Source organism: Gastrolobium bilobum, unplaced genomic scaffold, assembly GCF_033153095.1.
Source record: "Gastrolobium bilobum isolate Gb01-03AN ecotype WA unplaced genomic scaffold, APGP_CSIRO_Gbil_v1 utg9664, whole genome shotgun sequence".
NCBI classification, from domain to species: Eukaryota; Viridiplantae; Streptophyta; class Magnoliopsida; order Fabales; family Fabaceae; genus Gastrolobium; species Gastrolobium bilobum.
This window is the reverse complement of record NW_026896200.1, coordinates 13,029-33,954: the sequence shown is the minus strand read 5'-3', so window position 1 is coordinate 33,954 and position 20,926 is coordinate 13,029. Positions and strand designations below refer to the sequence as shown.

The 20,926-nt window shown below is 34.4% G+C and overlaps 1 protein-coding gene across 1 annotated transcript; it reads right to left on the bottom strand.

Annotated features, from left to right (window-relative positions):
- Positions 1–5,220: 5,220 nt before the first annotated feature.
- LOC133298227 (uncharacterized) lies at positions 5,221–16,478 on the bottom strand. Its single transcript, XM_061497481.1, has 14 exons — positions 16,371–16,478; positions 14,236–14,345; positions 14,019–14,114; positions 13,251–13,379; positions 12,998–13,131; positions 12,464–12,553; positions 12,274–12,347; positions 10,618–10,750; positions 10,436–10,507; positions 9,352–9,391; positions 8,436–8,722; positions 5,966–6,143; positions 5,685–5,896; positions 5,221–5,567 (listed from the first exon to the last, which is right to left on the bottom strand). Exons 1-14 carry the CDS (start codon positions 16,448–16,450, stop codon positions 5,271–5,273), a joined length of 1,932 nt encoding a protein of 643 aa, XP_061353465.1. The 5' UTR covers positions 16,451–16,478; the 3' UTR covers positions 5,221–5,270.
- Between the last annotated feature and the right edge of the window lie 4,448 nt (positions 16,479–20,926).

Genomic DNA, 20,926 nt, shown 5'->3' with positions numbered 1-20,926 from the left:
GACGTTAGCCAATGGGGGTGTGTGCGCGCGCACAGTGATAGCATAACAGTAAGAGAGAGAGAGAGAGAGAGCGTACCGTACCTTTAGGGTTTACATTGTATTTATAGAGGTTACCTGTGGGTAGCGTGGATGGACCTTCTGGGCCCCTGATAGGGGCCCAGACCTACTTTCTATGCTGTCGTATTAGGATTAGTATCCTTGATGGATATTTATCCATGATTATTGCTTATTGAAATCTTAGATTGCCCCTTGTTGGGCCTATCACTTAATAGGCTCTTATATTGGTCCATAACAGTTTTAAACCCATATATATATATATATATATATATATATATATATATATATATATATATATATATATATATATATATATATATATATATATATATATATATATATATATATATATATATATATGAGATTAATCTTAAATCAAACGACATAACAATTATCCAGTTATGCCTATAACTCATATTATCACTCCAGTTATGCCTATAACCTTTATTTTACTAAAACTTGAAAAGATCTTCACAAATTCGGCCTATTTTGAACTAACTATAAAATTAATTTATTTCGAACTAAAAGCATAAAGGTTATATAATCTCCCTACCATAATTAGTTCTCTAAGATTTGAAAAGTTGCCTACCACCTCAATTTGTTTGTCGAAAGAACCAATTTTTAAGTATCATTACAATGTATTTATTATTGAAAAAATAAACTAATAACACGTAATACTTTTCAAGGACGAAAATGAGTGTTTAGTCTCCTTCTACTCTTTCATCCACGTGAAAAAGAATATTGCAAGTGAATATAGAATAAATCAGAAAAGTTCAAGATTTGACACCATCAATAGTTGCCTCTATTGGTATGGCCGAATCTTGGGTTTCTCTCCTAGAAGTGTTAACGGGCCGAGCCGAGCTTTGATCTTAAAAGGCTAAGCCTGTGTTTAAATGTGTCAGTCTGACCTAGCCTGTTATCTGTTATGAATATAATTATCGGCATGTGGTCTGTCTTATTTATAAAAAATAAAAGTCTTATTTAGCCTGTTTAAAAAAATAAGATAACAAAAACTTATTCAAACAAAATATATGAGCAACAACACTAATAACTTCACAAAGATTCATAAATTCAATGTATATCCAAAAAACATAATATAGAACAAAAACATTCAAAAAAATTGTTTAACCAATAAAATGAGGTGAAATGGGTTGAGGAGAGAGAGAGAGAGAGTTATTATGAATAGTATAAAAAGTCTAAAATAAAAATAAAAGTTAGTATACTAGGCCAGCCTGAAAGGCTTTGAGGCCGAGCTTTTCAATTAGAGTCTGAGACCTTTTTATTAAACGAGCTTTTATACAAGTTCAAGCCTAGTTCCAACAATCAATTTTAGACAAGTAAGTTCAAGCCTTCACGAGCCGAGCCTAAGGCCCCTGAAAGGCCCCTAGTTTGTTTAGCACCCCTATCTCCTACCATGAATTTTCGTTGGCATGTCATCAGAACAAAAACTAAAGGTCAATAATTAGGTAAAGGGTTTGTTTTTCTACAGTTACCGTAGATAAGTAATCTGTAGATAAATAATTTGCAATAAGTCTAATACGATGTCATTTTGGAGCGAAAATCATGGTGTTTTTATAATTTTAATTTATTTCAGGGTTATAATAGTCTTTATATTTATAATATTTTAAGATTTCAATACCAAAACGATATCGTTTTGGGAGTAAATGCAGATAACTTATCTATATGCCAACATCTTTAGGTATTTGTGATAATTATTTTTTAGTCAATTAGTTTTTTTTTTTTCAAAATTAAAGCGTAAACATAGCATATGTATTTTATTTTTGGGAGCATCTAATTTCATGTTGTAGGAAATACTCTTCTCATGTTATAGACCCAACATATGGTAGATCCCACCATGTGTTAAAAATAAATAAATAAATAAATAAAAAGCAAGTTTATCGATGTATCTACAACATAAGATAACTCTCTTCTGTCACATGAGATAATAATTTCCCATTATTTTTATTGAAAAACGACAGCACACATATTTAAAGAACTTTATCTAAATTTTTCCGTTCGAAAAATACGAATATCAAAATTTGAGCCGTTACTTAACATCCATTTAGTTGGGCGTTCAACGACTCTATGACCATATGTTTGAGTGGGGTTTATTGGGTCATATCCTAAATCATAATTAACCTAATTAAAAGGCACACAATTGATTAGTCCATTGAATCAAAATCGTACCTACTTGCCTGACAAGCATTATTCTTCAAATCTAATTTTTCAGCTTGTATCAATGACAATAACTACTTAAATTGAACTGTTGTTCTATTACACCAATATATTAATATTGATCTCTAGTAGTGGGTCTCTGATTCTCATCCCGTGATGCATGATGAGAATAAAATCAATCTGTTTATCATATATATATCCAAAACCTAAAGTAGACTAAGGAAGGAAAACCCATGAAATATTACAGGCTACACATGGTAATATTCATATATGGTTGGTTAACCTCGTGTTTGTGTAATCAATTTGTTGCGTATTTAAAAAGAAAAGAAAAGAAAACTCTGACTAACATTCACGACTAATTCAAACCCTTTATACAAAGACCAAAAGTTTTATGACATAAGTTGTTCCTTTCAAGATACATTTCAAAAAACAACAGAAGGCAAAGAAAAAGAAAACGACATACTTGATAAAAGCACAACAAAAAGAACATAGAATGACAGTAATTTTTGTGTTTGCATTTTGACGAGAGAGAGAGAGAGAGAATTTTGTTAGATGAAACAATTGGAAAGATTATTTTAGTGAGCTTGTAATAGTTAATTCGCATGGTACCGAACATTTCCTATGATGTTATTCGATTGATGTCTTCAATTACGGTGCCGTTGTTTTCGTCATTTGCATGTCAACAAGAGTTTTTATATTTCTTTAGAAATATTTAATTCACATACTCGTAGTCTCTGAAGGATGAGAACCAATAATGTAACATCTAAGGCCGCGCCCGGAATTACGTCCCAGGTTCTTTTAAGCGCGTCCAAACCTCAAATTTCATTTACTAATCATAAACTAAGTGATTTTGATTTCGTAATTTATCAGTATAAAATTATGATGTTCGGAACCTTTTGGTTTTTGACCTAAGTATTTCCATAGGTATTTATGTGAAATTAATTACATTATTGTATGACTTCTCTAATGATAATATACTTTAGGAATACTTTAGTTCAGAAAACAAAGATATTTCAAATATCAAAATTTAGGGAAACACTATCTGGATATATATATATATATATATATATATATATATATATGGGTTCGCTTTTTCTGCAGTTACTGCATATAAGTTATCTGCAGTAAGCTCAATACGACGTCGTTTTGGGACGGAAATCATGGTGTTTTTGTAATTTTAATTCATTTCAGGGTTACAATAGTCTTTATATTTATAATTTTTCAAGATTTCAATACCAAAACGACGTCATTTTGGGAAAATTGCAGATAACTTATCTGCAGTAACTGCAGAAACACAACTTGGTAGTAAATAAATATAACCGTTGGATCAACATAATCAATCTAACGGTGAGATTGATTGGTAGTCACTTAGTAGTAACACAACTTGGTTGTCACAATATCATTTCCCTATATATATATATATATATATATATATATATATATATATATATATAAAAGATTAAGTTATATCTTTTCACTTAGTAATAAATTATTGACCTGGTCTAAAAAATGTCATAATAAAATATTGGGAGAGGTTATATTTACTACCAAATGAATTTATCATCTCTTATTATCTCTTTTATAACTATCGGATAAAATTAAATCTACGAATATTATTTGATACAATTTTTTTTTCTCTTTTCAACCACTTCCCTCATTATCTCTCTCACTAACAAGATAATAAGAAATGGTAAACTTACTAGATAAGTACAACACTCCTTTAAAATATTATAATTATTAAATTTCTTTTTTTATTAATCAAAAAAATTAAATTTATCTTTTTAAGTAATAATTAATTTTAAATATTCTAATGTAAATTGATTAAAATTTTTAATATAAATTAATGAAATAGATTATTTAAGATCTAATTATATAAATAACAAAAAAAGAAATAGACTAATAAACCAGTTCAAATAGTCCACATTTCACATAAAGTAAAATTAGCCAACAATTCATAACTCGAATCGAGAAAAGTGTGTCATTTTATATGATGTAAAGTTGTGTCATTTTAAGAGGGAGAAAGAGATAGATAAAGGAGGAGAGACAGTTGATAAAAAAATAAAGATATGGGTCACACCTCTTTTGTGAGAGTAAAAAGATATAAGTTGTGTCATTTAAAAGGATAAACACTTTTTCCATTATAATTAACTCGCTACAAGTCAATTCACATTTAGCCGAATTTGGATCAAACTGAAGGTGAGATGTTGTAATTTATGCAATTATTTCATTAAACAATTTACCCGAATTTGGATCAAGCTGACGTGAGATGTTGTAATTTATGCAATTATTTCATTAAATAATTCTGAATCCTCTTAACAAATATTCTTAATCATCTTTCTAATTATTAAAGGGATAGGTTATTCTATTTACTATTTTTTCTGTCTACCTTTGTCTACCACCTTCAACACCATTAGATCATAATCTCAATAGAAAAGAGAAATGAAAAATGTAATTGAAATTCTGATCTAACAGTGTTGAGAGACGGTAAGTAAAAGTAGACAAAAAAAAAAAATAGATAGAATAATCTATCTCATTATGAAATGAAGAATATCAAATGCCTTTTATGTCAATAAGATAATTTTATACAAATAACGGCAACATATAACCCAAATTACTCTTTAGTAATAGAAAGAACCTTTCAGTTTAGGTATAACAAATATTAATTTGGGTTCAAATTTTGAAATTTATGAGAAAGATCCTTTACGCCGATATCAAACTTTAAAATTTGACAATAAATCTTAACCATTGATTTCCACCAATCAACGGTTATTATTTATTAAAAATCAAACTTATTAATTAATTTTTAATTTTCAATAAATGATAAATTGACGAAAATCAACAGATAAAATTCAAAATTTGACACGAGCTCTCTCTCTCTCCTAATTGCACTCGGATCCCTCTCTTTTATAATTCATCCAACCTCTTCCCCTTTTTTGGGAAAAGGGTTAGCTAACCCTTTAATTAGGGAACCAGATGCAACCCATGGAACAGTGACTGATTCTTAAAGAACATAATTGTAACCAACAAACACCATAACATTAATCACACGAAACAACAGAAAGTGCTACCCGTAGGTCATTAGATGTTCCACATATATACATTCTGTAAGTTTCAATTTCTTGTTGAGAAACACTACCACTACGAGCTGCGTAGTGATTACCATCCACTCTATCACGCAGCGAAAAAATAATCTCCCTGAGGATTGGTTCATGACCATTGAGAAGATTGCCCATGCTTAAAACCTTTCTCCAAGACTGGTTAGCGGTGGGAGGAACAAACATATTTGACAACACTTCCCTCTCATGGTCCCTTACTTCTTGTTTCTTGTCAAACTCCTATGCAAGAATACAAGAAAAGATATAGGAAATACATGTCAGTTCAATGCTTAGGAAGACTTTCGGTGGAACATTACCCAAATTAACAAGATATTTCAAGGCATATAAGCATTTCACCTTCTCGACAATTTGCTCTGTCAAGCCTGTTCCCTTTGTTGGAAAATAAAAGTCGTAGTAATCACTGAAAATTTCTCTGGATAGGCGTGGTGCTCGTAAAAGCTTGCGATGAAGAGAAGCTGCAAGAGTCACTAAATTCTCTACACGTTCAAAAACAACACTCAATCGTCTTAAGTCTTCAATAGTCTCACTGTCTGCAGACAAGCGATTTACTGCAACAAAATGGAAATGAGTTAAAAATTGTTCTTTTACACAGAAGAGAAAAATTAATAAATAGATACCTTGCAAAGGCCTCAAAGCAGATGCCATGGTACGGTAAAGTTGCTGCATCTCAGTCACCATCGGTTTCAGTTCTCCGTAACTAGTCTGACTTAAAGTGTCGGCTGCTGCTCTGAAGGCAGTACACACCATTTGCTCAACTAATGCATGTGGTTGTAAAGTTTCAAGATAATGAAGAACCTGGAAAATTGAGAATATAAAAATTAGACTAGTTAACAAGAGAAGCAGCATATCTCAAGCAATCCAAATACCTACGAGTAATCTTTTTCCTTTCCACACAAATATGCAGTAGCAATTTAATATGACAATATAAATATTACTTTGATGATTTGATCACAAGAACATGTTACAAGTGAGCTATAATAACTTAAGCTTTTACGTCTTTCATGCATGGCCCTCAGCTTATCTATTCGGAAACCCCTCAATTAGCTGAGTAGGATTGCATTCCAAAGCAAATCTTCTCATATAAATATGGATCAACCCTATCAACTTTGATTGCAATGCTCCATGAAATCAGATAAACATCATGCATTATGTATTATTTTAAGCCTTTGACTAGAGTATTCCCACAGACATTGCTGTGAGACTAACCCCTCAAGCAATGCCGCCAACACTGGCCTTCTCTTGGGTTAGACCTCTCCCTAGTGTGCAGCTCACTAACCACCGCACCTAACCCTTGTTATGCATGCATTGTATATGTTTGTTGGTCCAAAAGTAAGCATTCTAATCCTATTACCTTCTGTCAAAAAAACTACCAGAAAAAGATGTCATTGCCCCTTACCCAAAGACCATAGTAAGTAATATCTAACCCCAAATACGAATACTAAATACAAAGCCAAGAAAAATTGTTGAACGTTCTTGCTTTCTGTTCAGACCTTTTGAAGAACCCAAAGAGAAGCCATATATGCAAAGGACTTGGAAACTAGTACTCATCAAACACTGTACAAAAATAAATGTTCGGAGCATTTTTTTCCCACTTGCATTGATAGTTCAAACTTTTGCAAGACTGAGTAAGACACGGAACTCCCATTTAGAGCGGACAGGCATCCCTTGGCTCTTTATCGACTTCGCTTTTAGGAGTGGGCTCTTTAGATCAAAGTGGCAATGGAGCTTAGTTTGTCCTCCCGATGTTGATGGCCGCTCAATCTAACTGACAGAAATGACAAAGGAGCATGAGCCCCAAATTGACTGGGTAGGTCTCAAACACGGAACTCCATATTAAAGTTGAGGTTTTCTCCTCCTATCAGCCTGGCTTTAGGATTGAGATCACTAAATCAAATTGACTTACATTTCAAGCTTATTGTACCTCAATGGATAATCATATTTAAACTCCCTATTTACGAAATCATGTGGGCCATTCTGTCGGTTAGGCCTAGTTATTCCCAACCAGAGAGGGTTAACAAGGGTAGTTAGGGAAATTCCAACAGAATGAGTTAGTTAGGTCATTGGGATTATAGATCGGGCTAAGCGAATACATATAGGGTAATTAGATAGTAAGATGAGAAGCAAGGCCAGAGTTAGGAGAGTATTGTAGAGGATTGGCTTCCCCTTTCGCTGACCTGGATAACTAACTAGTGTTTGAGAGGAATCTTTACGGTTGCAATTTTAGCATATATAGGAGAATAGGAATGATACGAAATGCAGGTATTTTCTGAGAATTGGATTTGGGACTTTTGGGAAAGAAAGCAGCCTCTCGAATGCTAATGGTTTGTTTTTCTGTATTCTCAATCTTGTGTAATCATTTTCCCTGTAATTTTCTATATGTCCATCGTTGTTTGTACATTTTCCTGGTTTTCTTATGGAAATCAGTCTTATTAATACATCCATCATTTCTCTTTCTCTTAAAATTCTTCTCCATTGTGACTGGAACCTAACAGAATACAAGTAGGGCAATTAGATAGTTAGTAAGAAGAGAAGCAAGGCCAAAGACTAGGAATTATCTGGAGGTTAGGAGAGTAGTGAGTTTCTACCTCACTCATCAGGAAATTCTCATCTATTCGCTAAGGAGAGGAATTCATCAATAAAATTATTCACATTCACAATATTGTTAATTTCTTCGAAAATTCTGTGACTCATTGATTATCAATAAAATCTTTATCAGAGCTAATTTAACATTTTCATGTGGATGCATTTCGTCCTATTTAACACCATTCTCCTTGCTATTAGCAAACACGGGTCAAATTCATATCACCAACAAGAAAGTGAAGATGATTACTGCTAACTCAAGATAAATTCTAGAAACTGCATGGGCACAGCCTCCTATTATCATTAAGATCCACCTATAGGATCCATCTAAAATGAAAATTGAAGAAATTGCTACAAAGTTTTAATGGTTCAACTGTCCAATCAACATGACAAACCAAATAACAAATCATGCTATTCTAGTATAAATTTCCCAGAGGCCATAACAATCTGTTTCACAATAACAATAACAAAAACAAGAAAAAATTAAGTTTCTTGAAAAATACTCACTTTTTCTCCTTCTCTATTTGGATCGAGAAGAGGCTTCTGTTCGGAAGCCGGAAGAGCAGGTGTGCTATTCCATATCTTTCTCCATAAATTTCCATTTTCAGACATTCTCTTAGAAAGCCGCCCTCGTGGAGGCCAACTATCTTTTGACTTCTTAATGTCAAAACCACATGATTGTGATGATCCACTTCCCTCAGGGTCATCATCCTCTTCCCAATCCCGAGGTGAATGCCATCGAATAAAATCTTCAAAAATAGCATCTGGATTCGCTGCTTTAAATGCTGACATATCTAATAGCATCAAAACCATTATTGGTCTGTCACATGTCTTACGATATTGAAGAATCTTTGCATGCACTATTAACTATGAAGGAAAAATGAAAATAAAAGTTCATTATGTACATGTTCCATGTGGATCAGAATCCATTGACACTATCAAAAAACTAAATTAATGTTGCACCATTCCACAGGTTTTTTATACAAATCTAAGTTCACTTTTGGATTAGAGGTTTCATTACGTAGATCATGCCTGTAAAATTTCTTACATTTGAAAACAAATTTGTAGTTTGTCAGTTTATTTACAAAAATTAACAAACAATATATTGTTGACAATAGAAACAATTATCAAATGTCAACTTTTTTTTACTAATTCCCCAATATGGTGTGGTAAACATTTACTCACGATTCATAAATTAAATTGATGAAAATCTCATCCCATTTAGCTAGTGGTGTTCGTACATAAAATATTACACCAATCATGAGCATTTTGAAAATGTGAGTATATACATTTAGATTAGTTTTTAACATCTCAAACGTCTGCTTCCAGAAACAAGTGTTGACAAAATTTTCTCAGGGGAAAAAAATCTTGAGACATGATTAGTAATTATCCAGTGTTATTACAAAACATTATATGCTATTACCTGAAGTTAATATATCCCTTTCCAGCTGAGCAGAAAAATTCTGCAAAAAATAAATAAATAATAGGCAACGCTAAGTAACAAAGTAATATACGAAATGGAATATAGATCAATCCTAAAGTGTGTTTTGTTTGAGTAATAGAACTGCAAGCAAAATATGCATCAATTAACCGAATTGAAATGAGAATGAAGCTACGAAAAGTTCAAGGCTATTTAGTCACAAATCACAACATTGTTTCTATATTTCATACTTCAATTTATTACGTCTATGTTTGTTTCCTAAAGTCCTCATAAAGTGAAACTAAGGGAACCAAATACAAAAATAATAGCATGTATAACGGTGCATAAGAAATTCCACAGCTTAGTCTCTTCATTTTATATTGTCAACCACCTGAAAGAGGTTTGAATTATCCAAAGAAATTATCCACTTATCACGTCACATAGTATATAACACAATTTTTAATCCATGGTACAGTAACCTGTCTTTCTACCAAAAGTAAAAGAGCTACAAATCAGCCACAACAATTAACAGATCCACCTATCACTGACAATGGTGGTTAATTAAGAAAGCAAATGTATATGCAGGTATATGAAAACTTTACGATTGGTGAAAAAAAAATGGGGATCAAATGAACATATCGCATTCAAAGATAAGGAACAATAGACATCTTCCTTTTCCAAGTAAAGCAATGCTTCTTTCACAGCAACAATGCTGTAAACTTGTGATTACAGCATTATCAATTCAAAAATATTAACTAGTGGTCAGACTACTCAAGTCTGTAAAGTCATTATACACCAAGCAATTGGGAGGCTACTGCATCACAGGCACAGATAATTCAGACCACCTTTACAGTGCACTAGTGCCTGTGTCAATAGACAGGCTCAAGTTGGTTGACAACTAAAGAGGCTATGCTCCTGAACCTATACCACTTTAACACTAATCATATCCTTACATTTAACCTAATTAACTGTTCGATGTAAACACACACAAATTGTATGTATGTATGAGAGGTCTATGTGGTCCAAGTCTCCAAGCTTTTATAGTCCTGATTATTATTATATGCATTGCATATGAGTTTGAGCTTACAAATGAATCACTAAAGGCTTCAACAGCCTGAAGCCGCTCCTCATGCATGTCTTCAGTCATTAGTGGTGCTTCCTGTATAAAAGCAAACAAGATCAAAAACATTATATACTTCAAAATTGGTGAAGTGGTGAAATTGTACTATGTCATGACAATGCCAAATGGTGCCTGGGTGTTGGAGAAACCTGTGTGTATGGGGCATGCATACTCTGATATGACTTGAGAAGCATCATAGAATCAACAATACCAGCTGAACCTCTCCTGGTGAAGTCTGAAGATTTTTTTTCATTAAACAGGCCCGCATCTTCAGGCTTGCTGCTAACAGTGGACAAGCACAACAGATAAGTGAAAAGGGATATAAAATGATTTTTAGCATCAAATTTAGCAAAGGACATAAGAAGCATATTAAGAGTTAATGCCTCATGTGGTCTGCACACCTGCAATAGATCATTTTGATTCTATGGTGTACCAAAGAACCAAAGCCTAATGTTTCAGGTAACATATCTGACAGTCTGCTAGTCCAAATTTGTTAAAAGTTGAACAGAAGTATGGGAGCTAAGAAGCATAATTATATTCAGAAGTTTCACTAGAATTTTTTTGAGGTTTCTGTAAAAAGTAAATTTCGAAAAATATTAAGTGAAAGAGGGGGGATCATCAAGCATAGCTATAAGATGATTAAAAGAGGAAAAACTGTAGGTAAACGGAGTCTCCATGGCCATGGGTCATAATTCCTACTGACATAAAGAATATGTCATCACCACCAATTGTTTACCTCAATGGAGACCAGAGAGATAAATCATATAACTGAAAAACACACACACACACACACACAGAGAGAGTCCAATATATTGCTTGTGCACAGTGTGCAACATTCAACTTCGACGTTTGAGTTCCATTCATTGTGCTTTAGTTTTAGATAGTGTAAAGAACCTTGGGATACATCACCCCAAAAGTTAGCTCAAAGGGTGAGAGTGCCCAAGACCTTATAAACTCCACATTAGTTGCTCATACAACCAATGTGGAACTATATATCTCAACAGATAGTAAACTCTTGATCAATATATTCATGCAAACGGGAGTAAGTCAGTGAGACTTTAACAGAAAAATACTACAACCTAAATCGTAACCCTAACCCTAACACACGAGCAATATAATTGGACAACAAAATCCCAAAACCCACATAACACTTAAGGCACACAAAATTAAGTTTAAGCTACTTAATAGATTTTTGTTACTATGATCAGAATCAAAATAAAAGGAAATCACTCAATTGTCTGTCAACTATCAGTTAACCTACACCAATTGGTTACAGGATAAAATGATGATAGTTTCTGAATCACTGGATTTTTTTAAGCCACAGATATCCTCCCTCGGTCCCTCCTTTCCCAAAGGAGCACTTCAAGGCTACTGAATTTCTCACCCATCTATGCCAGCCAAATAGATAAGCACAATGAACTACAATAATTACAGCTACTCACTTTTTGTGGATCATCTGACAAGATCACAAAACATTCTCATATGCAATAAATCCAAACTAAACCCCTCTCTGTCCCTCTGTTAAAATAAAAAGCCCAAGAAAACAACCACCAAAAGCAAACAAGAAAAAGGCAAAAAGGATCCCCCTTGCTTAACCTTATTTACCTATAAACAAATTAATTTATTAAATATGGATATGCACATATATAAATTTAGTGAAAAATTTAATTTAGCTAAGATCGGAGGTGATTGGTGACATAAAAATAGAGAAAACAGCTATAAGGGAATGTGTTGTTATCTAATAAGCATTAAGTAACTTGATTTAGATGATAATAACCGAGCAGGCTCTCACTTGCTAAGTTCACCTGTCAACTTTCCCAGAAAAATCCTCATTGGGTGTCTGCACATTGAGCAAGTCATCCCCAACTACACTTTCTTCCTGCAATTCAATTAAGATCAATATACACTCACAATGCAAAACATGCTATAAAAAAAGTAACTACAGTGATGCAACAATCAATCTAACAATTAAAAAGAGGAAAAGAGATTTATGACCTCAGTCATGGAGTCCATATGATCCACAGTTCCAATACAATCTTGATAATCTTCATTCAGCTGACACTTTTTCTCAATGCATATTGCAAGCTGAATGCAAAGCAGAAAATTGCATCACCTCTTAACCTTGTCACTAAGTACTCTACAACATAATAAAGACCAAAGCATCCAAGCTTGCTGAAATATTTCTATTTCATTCTTATAACTTATCCAGGGGTAGAACCAGGAATGTAATTCAGCCACATACCCTGTGATGGGTCTGTATTATGGTTGGAGAAGTACATATCAAAATTATCAACAAATGTATTTTTGCAATCAACATTCTAATCAATGACACTAAGAGAACAAATCTCTCCGAACTGAAAGGAAAAGTGAGTTAAGAATATTTTTTTTAAAGCTTGAGTTAAGAATTTTCTAGAAAACAAAAAACAAAAATCAGCATTTAACAAAAAAATTTGTCTAACATATATAAAGCAAACAAGCACACAATGATTAGATTTCACATAAGATCCTTTAAAGATAAATATAAATTACCATCTGGAGTTTCTGATAAATCAAACATGTAGAAAGGTCAATTGATCCATTAGCTGGCATCCGGGGTAATAGTTGTGACTCTTCCCAATACCATCTAACCTCTCGAACAAACTCTAACCATAGCACAGCAATAGCTAACAGAGACCAAAATCAAGTGATACAAATTTCAAATCACCCGTAGGAGATCAATTTGTTGCTGATCTCTTTATTATAGTTATGCAACAAACAAACCCAAATTACTTTTGGTACATACCACGTATATTGCAGTTGCCAAACCAAAGAGAATGTAAACAAAATTGCGCAAAAAGAGATTCAAGGGGTGCGCCTTTTACAGCCCGAGAAATCTTATATCTGCCATCAGCAAAATCTGAGAATTGTACACCTGCAGACATTACAACACTGATTATAGAAAATAGTGTAAAAAGTATCAACATCGAGTTTTCACAAGCAAATATACCAGCATGCCTTGCAAGGAACCCCAAGGATACTTGAAATTATTCAGTGTGAGAGCAGTAAAAAGCAAAGAATAATAAGTTTTAGATGTAATAAATAAAAGAGAGAATAAAAAAAGGAAAAATAAAAATCTTTCAATGGATGGAAATGCTCCCCTGTTTATTATGATTTGGATGTGAGATAAGGAGACTCCCAGCCACTTAAATTACTTTTACATCATTTTAATCGAAAGAAATAACGAATCACCCACTGAATAATGTCTATCGATGCATATATCAATTGTTTCATCAATTCATAGAGGTCTTCATGCAATGCTATTTTCTCACTATCCAAGAATAACTAGTTTCAAATTAGAAAATGAAAAATAAAATAAAAATCACACTGGAGGCCCTTTCTTCACCCTTTTGTGCCCCAAAGTTACTGATAACTTGCTCCTTTGCCAGACTTAATGACCATAGTATGGGTGTAGATTCAGAATCTAATGGATAATAAACTGCCAACAGTTTGAGTACAAGATATACAACCAAAAAATGAAAGACACAATTTAGGAGGCAGAAGAGCTAAGTACCCTCAATAAACAGTTCTTTCAGCACACGGTCTCTAACTGTTGGTGGGGGCATAACCATTGAGGATTTCAAATTATCAGAACCTGGATTTTCAACTGCTACAAGCCAGAAGAGGGGAAAATGTTGAACCATATCCAAAATTAAATAGCATTCTATGAAAGATAAAGCCTGCATGAATAAGTAAAATAAACCATAGAATGCACCAAAGCAAATTCGAACCTGAGACAAAATCTTCCATAAATTGTGCCTCAAATGACATTTGCAATGCATCAACTAAAAGAAGTAACTGGGATGTAAATCCAATCTTATTCCCTTTGGAATCTTCAAGGCTGATGTATAAAAATAATAATAAATAGAAATTTAACTTCCGTAAATTATTCAAGAAACACAATAAATCAAACTTTGATTATGAGTTTTAGTAGTAATTGCATCTAAAATAAATAACAAATAAATCTATTTATAGCCACCAATGTTGTTAAAACGTAGAGTCTACGCTGAAACGGTAGGGGGAAGCAAAAACGTAAAATCGAGAAACGTAAACGAAACGTAAGAGTTTACGACATACCAAAAAAATAAAATATATCATATATATATATAACCAATACACACCAATACATGAGTCATCACAAATTTAAGTGCAAACACTAAAGGAAATAAAAATTAAGTTCAAACACAGTCATCATAATACATATTAAAATCAATACACCTAGGTAATAAAATCATAAAAGATATCAACATCTCAAAACACCAAATGTGTCGTGAGTATAAAAGTGATATTTTATTAAATTGGAGTAATATTGATTTAGTTTTGCTCAACACCATGCAATAAAATTGAAATCTTCCTATTACTTTACTGGAATAAAATTCTCAGTGGTTACATAGAGTGAAACATACGTGTAAATTAAATTTGGATCATTTTTAATAATAAAACATTGTTTAGATTTGAATTAAAATTAAATACTTCTACTTTCAACAATATTTATAAAAATTAAACACGGTCAAATATTTCTACTTTCAAACAATATCAAATACTTTAGGAAATTCAATATTTCTTTTATTATAAATAAAAAATTAGATCTGTATTAAAATTCAAAAATAAAAATTCAAAAATTATAAAAATTCAATATTCAACTATATCAGTATGAAAGGATGGTGGCGTGTTAGATTTGAAGAGGATATGTCACCAATACTTCTATTATTAAAAAAACTCCGTACTGTACGAAAGCAAAAAAGGAGCAAAGAAAAATGAGCAAGAAAGAAGAAGTATGTGCTCTGAAGAAGAAACAAGAAGAAGAATGTGCTCTGAAGAAGCAAGAAGCAAGAAGAAACAAGAAGAAGAATACCTCGCTTGATGAAGGAGAACTGAAGAAGCAGCGATTTTTTTTTGTTTTTGGGGGAAAAAGCAAGCAGGAACTCAGCAACGCGTAAGCGACATTGAATGAGCGGTAGGGTTTTTTTTTGTTTTAAGTTGGGGATGACGTGATTTGACAAAAATACTCCTGTTTTTTTTTTAAAAAAAAAAACTGAGTCAACTCGGTAAACTCGCCGAGTCAACCGAGTTTACCGAGTTGACTCGCCATTTCAACCGTTTTGATCCAAAATCCGTTTCAACTACCGTTTTGACACGTTTTTAGTCATAAAAACGTAGAAACGGTACGTTTCGACACTACATTTTTACAACAATGATAGCCACTACCATTAAAAAAATAAATCTTAATGCTTTTGTTAAATCAAGCAATTATACAAGGACCTTAAGGAAATGCTTTAAGAGAGGAAAGTAAAAGATGGAGTAGAACCTATCTAACCATTATAAGTGTTATAAATTGTTAGAGAAATATAATATAAAAATCATTAATCTAACCTCACCTAACAGCTTAAGCTTTTAGATTGAATTAATTTTTTACATAGTATTAGAGCCTCCGTGACCAAGTGGCTACAGGTCCAATCCTCAACACCCCCCATTCTATTAATAATAAATTATTAAATATTATGAAATTTCTTAGCATAGGTTGGTGGGGCCTACGCATTATCTACCCTTCAAGTCTAATGGGCTCTTATTTGAGGGCGTGTTAGAGAAATATAAGATTAAAAACTATTAATGTAGTCTCACCTAACAGTTTAAACTTTTGGGTTGAATTAGTTCTTTACATAAACATTTAGTTTGATGCTGAAGAAAATGAAAATTCCAGATAGTTGTATTTATAAAATTCTGGGCACTGAACCTGATTACTATTCATTATATACTTTGAGCGGCAGATAGTCAATACTAACATAAGCAGCACCTAAAGTAACTATCATCATGAGAATTTTGGTTTCCAATATACAGATAAAAAACAAACAAATTTGGAGTGGACCTTGGAGAGATCAACCACTTCTCAGCTTCATGAGGTGAAGCATTTTCCAGTTCAGCCATTTCCATAGAACTCTCAACCATCTTTTCTGACCATATTGCAATCAGTTCAAAACCTGCATACAGCCTATGCATAAATTAAATGGAACTGGCACTGACATTAGAGGGTATCATGAAAATAATGATTCTTGGAGAGCTTTTACTAATTAAAAACGAAAATCTGAAATCACCAAAAATATCCCTAGTCACCCAACAAAGTTCTCAAAGGGACAAAGGAAAGTAAAGGAATTTGGGGCAAAGGTCAGCATTGGGGTTTAGATATGCAGAATGAACAAAGTAGATATAAATTATAATGTCCTCTATTTTCCAAATATTATTTATCCTTTTGGAAATGCATGCCGAGGGACCAAGCTCATAAGGCACTCTATTATGAAGCTATAGGAAAGAGTAATAGAGAGTAGGCTCAGGCAAGAGACTTGAATATCAAAAAACTAATTTGGTTTTATGCCAAGGAGGTTAACCATAGAGGTTATATGCCTATTGCAGAGTTTGACGGAAAGATACAGAAGGAAACAAAAAAAACTTGAACATTGTCTTTATTATATAGAAGATGTCCATGATAAGGTGCCACAAGAAGTCCTGTGGAAGGCACTACTAGAGTTTGTATAGCATGTATGTGAGCTATAAATGATATGAGTCCCGGAAACAACTAGTGCGTGAACTCATGGAGGCATAATGATAGGCCCCTAGAACCTTTTAATAAATATTATAAAAGCAGGAATTGGGCCCAAATGGATGGAGATATCAACATGGTTCAATCTGATGATATGCGCCCAGTTGAGGGAGGAAATATTGAGACGCATGAAGAAAACAACAAGCAGCAATCAGTTACGAGGGAGGCCACATGGAACGCTGTGAATGGAGAAAGCAAGATGGGCGAGGGAGCTGTTGTGAGTGGCGAATAAACAGACGGTTAGAGTGTAAGGAGGGAGGGAGGATTATTGAGTTTGTTAGGAGAGGTAGCACCTGGACTTGGTGTCTAGTGGTGGGTAGGAGGTGTCTGGTACGTTTGAAGGCGGATGAATGTGAATAGTGAATTCATGAAGTCTGTAACTATTCATTGAGAGTCTTGTATTTTCTGGCATTATCGTTATAGTCGTGTCTTCTTTTGTTGTAAGGGGCTGTGTTCTAATGGTATAGTTGGAGATGTTCTCATATTGCTTTCTGTCAGTATTGTAAGGGATTACTCCCAATTTACTATAATCAATAGAAGTAATTGTCTCGTTATTGTACCACCCATTTGCTGTTCTTATTACTCAGGTCATTGAGATTTTTCGTTATTATTCTTAAATATAATTGGTGCCATTACATAACAAAAGAGTTTCCTATAACAAGAGGCTTGTATCAAAGGTCTGCTTTGTGTCCATACTTTTTTACCGATGTATTGGACATACCTGGTAGTAAACATATCCAAGAGGCAGTACCTCCATGGATTTTTTTTTCCAGATGATAATATCCTAGTTGATGAGTTCAGATACGAACTAAATTCAACAAAGTGATAGGGAGATTGACGAGAATATTACACATAGAATTCAAAGCAACGGGAGGGGTTAGGTTCTAATACGATACTACCTTTAAGGGGCATTTAGGGAAAGCTATTTGGATGAGTCAGCAAATGAGTTGTTTCGTGTGACTGAAACAGAAAATGGTTAGGAAGAAATGGAGGGAAAAGCTAAATAAGTAGTGGAGGGCTGCGAGGAAGGGAATCATCTTGGATCTGGAATAGGCTTGGAACTTGGGAGAGTCTAGCGCCTCTCGAATTGCTCTAGAACTATCTTTCCTTTCTGCATTTACTTCTTTTCTTAGTTGTAATTGAGTCCCTATGTTATTGTTCTTCCATTGCTGTAATTAGGATTACTTGTCTATGTTATTATAATAGTTTTTCAGAACATTGTACGGGTTGGTCCATTTCAATATACATTTCTGGAGTTGTTGTTGTAAATGAATTACTGGTCTCTATCAATTTGGTATCAGAGCTCTTCGATCTAGGGGGGTTTTGAATCACACCAATCAAAAAAAAAAAAAAAAAAAAAAAAAGAAAAGAAAGAAAGATGGAAAACAGGGCTGAAGGATTGGAAGAGAGACTTCGGAGCAGTGAGCAATGTCAGGAAGAGCTTGTACGTCGGATGGACGCTAGTGATGCTAATCAAGCCGAAATCGTCCGTCAATTAAGGGAGCTTGAGGTTGGAATTAATCAGATCCAATCTGAAGAGTTTCGAAATGTTCGAAACCACAGGGACAGAGGCCCGAGGGGGAATGAATCAGAGGGTTTTCATGGAAGTCTCATAGGAGCTAAGTGCGGTGATTCGAGGAGAAGGGAAAATGCTTATGAACCTTTATATTCATTGAAACAAAAGCGGACTGTTGAAGAATTTCGCAGTGAATTTGAGGCGGTGGTTGGAACCATGAAATTTGCGGAAGAAGTATTGAAAGAAGCGTGGCTCAATGGCGTAAAGGTTAGCATCCGTGACGGGCTTCTGCTGAATCCAACGTTGAGGCTAACGAACATGATGAAGATGTCCCTGAAAATTGAGCGCTGGAACTTAGCAACTGTGGAAGAAGGGTGTGGATCTACTGGGACGACATCGTTTGGGGCGAGGGCTGCAATGACCAAGAAAGTTGGATTGTGCTCAAATACGACGCGGCCCAATGGAAGTGGGGTGGGTGGGTCATTTGCTAAAGGGGACCAAACTTACCAAACTAATGTTGGTAATGTAACCCTAATCCCCAATCTGCTGATTCGAAAGGTATGGGTGCGTTGAAGAGGTTCACATCTCATGTGACGGTGGCGGGTAACCAGCAGACGACGGAAAGTTAAGGGACTACCAGTCGACCGCTAACGCAGGCGAAACTCCAAGAACGACAAAACAAGGGCTTGTGTTTCAAGAGTGAGGAGAAGTGTAGCTTGAACCACCGTTGTCGCATCCGGCAGCTGCAGCTCCTGATGGCAGACAAGGACGACAAAGTCGAAGATGAAACTAGGAAGCTGCTCACGGTCAATGCTAATCCGAAACAAGGGGAGGGGACGCTTCAGTCGTCGATGCCAAGCCTCATGGGGTTCTCTTCAAGCTAAACAATGTGCCTATGGAAAAAAATAAAGGGGAAAGATGTAGTGGAGATTGTGGACAGTGGTGAGTCTCACAGCTTCAAAAGTGAGGAGCAACAGAATCCGAGTCACAAGTGTAAGGTGGGACAATTGTTGATGGTGGATAAGAATGATGAAAGCGAGGCTGAACCAAAAGAAGAATTGACCATTTCGACAATGGGTCAGAAAAAAAAAAGATGGGGTTAATAGTGCTAAGGAGTACGTGAAGACGTTGAGAGAAATGGACATTGATAGTATAAGTCATAAGGATAAGGAAGCCATATGTAGTACCTCAGCTGCAGTTTTACATATGAGAAGCTTTGAATTTTCTTATGGAAAAGAGAATTATGCGTCAATAATAAGGGATGAGAAATCAAGATTTCATTTGCAAACGGCTGTTAATCTTTTCAGGTGTGAGTTGAACCTTTAGGTAGTTACGTCACGTATCCGTTCAATACAAACCCATGGAGGCAAAATTGACAAATATCTTGATTGTAATATTGCTATTGCTGGCCGGGGTGCTTTGACAAAAGCAGTTTATGTTCATTTATTTGATTGGCTTATTGATAAGATCATTAAGTCTGCTCGGCAAAATATCAACCACAAGGTGCAAGTTGGCGTTTTGGATATACATGATTTCAAGGGCTTTAAGGATAATAGTTTTGAATAATTCTTTCTTAATTTTGCAAATGAAAAGCCTCAACAACATTTTAATGGGCGTGTATGCAAGATAGGCAAGACGAATCAAGGAAAGAAGAGATTAACTTGAGTGATATTGAACATAAAGACAACCAAGATATTTTGGATTTGATTGAAAACAGTGCCCTATTAGATAAAGCTTGCTTGTTTCCAAAATTTACACAAGAAACATTCTTCAAGTTGCAGGTCTATTATCCTAATTCAGTTGGAGTTGCAGAAGAGGCACAGGATTTTGGTGGGAACTATTTTGCTTCTTGCATAAGTGGGTCCTTACAATTCAAACAATGGGATACCGGTGGAATTTTTTTGTGTGGGCTGACATGCACCTTGAGGACAAGGTGCTTAAAAGAGGGGGAGTATTGATACGATACTATCTTTAAGGAATTTGGATGAGTCAGCAAATGAGTTGTTTGGTGTGACTGAAACAGAAAATGGTTAGGAAGAAATGGAGGGAAAAGCTAAATAAGTAGTGGAGGGATGCAAGGAAGGAAATCATCTTGGATTTGGAATAGGCTTGGAACTTGGGAGAGTCTAGCGCCTCTCGAATTGCTCTAGAATTATCTTTCATTTCTGCATTTACTTCTTTTCTTAGTTGTAATTGAGTCCCTGTGTTATTGTTCTTCCATTGCTGTAATTAGGATTACTTGTCTCTGTTATTGTAATAATTTTGCTGAACATTGTACTGTTTGGTCCATTTCAATATACGTTTCTGGAGT

Bases quoted from the DNA above. Each gene is read 5' to 3' on its own strand.
- LOC133298227 (XM_061497481.1), bottom strand. From the start codon at position 16,450: ATGGTTGAGAGTTCTATGGAAATGGCTGAACTGGAAAATGCTTCACCT. The intron at 13,132-13,250 runs GTATGTACCAAA...GGTCTCTGTTAG, and splicing joins TGGCAACTGCAATATACGTG to CTATTGCTGTGCTATGGTTA. The intron at 6,144-8,435 runs GTGAGTATTTTT...TCAATTTTCCAG, and splicing joins CAAATAGAGAAGGAGAAAAA to GTTCTTCATTATCTTGAAAC.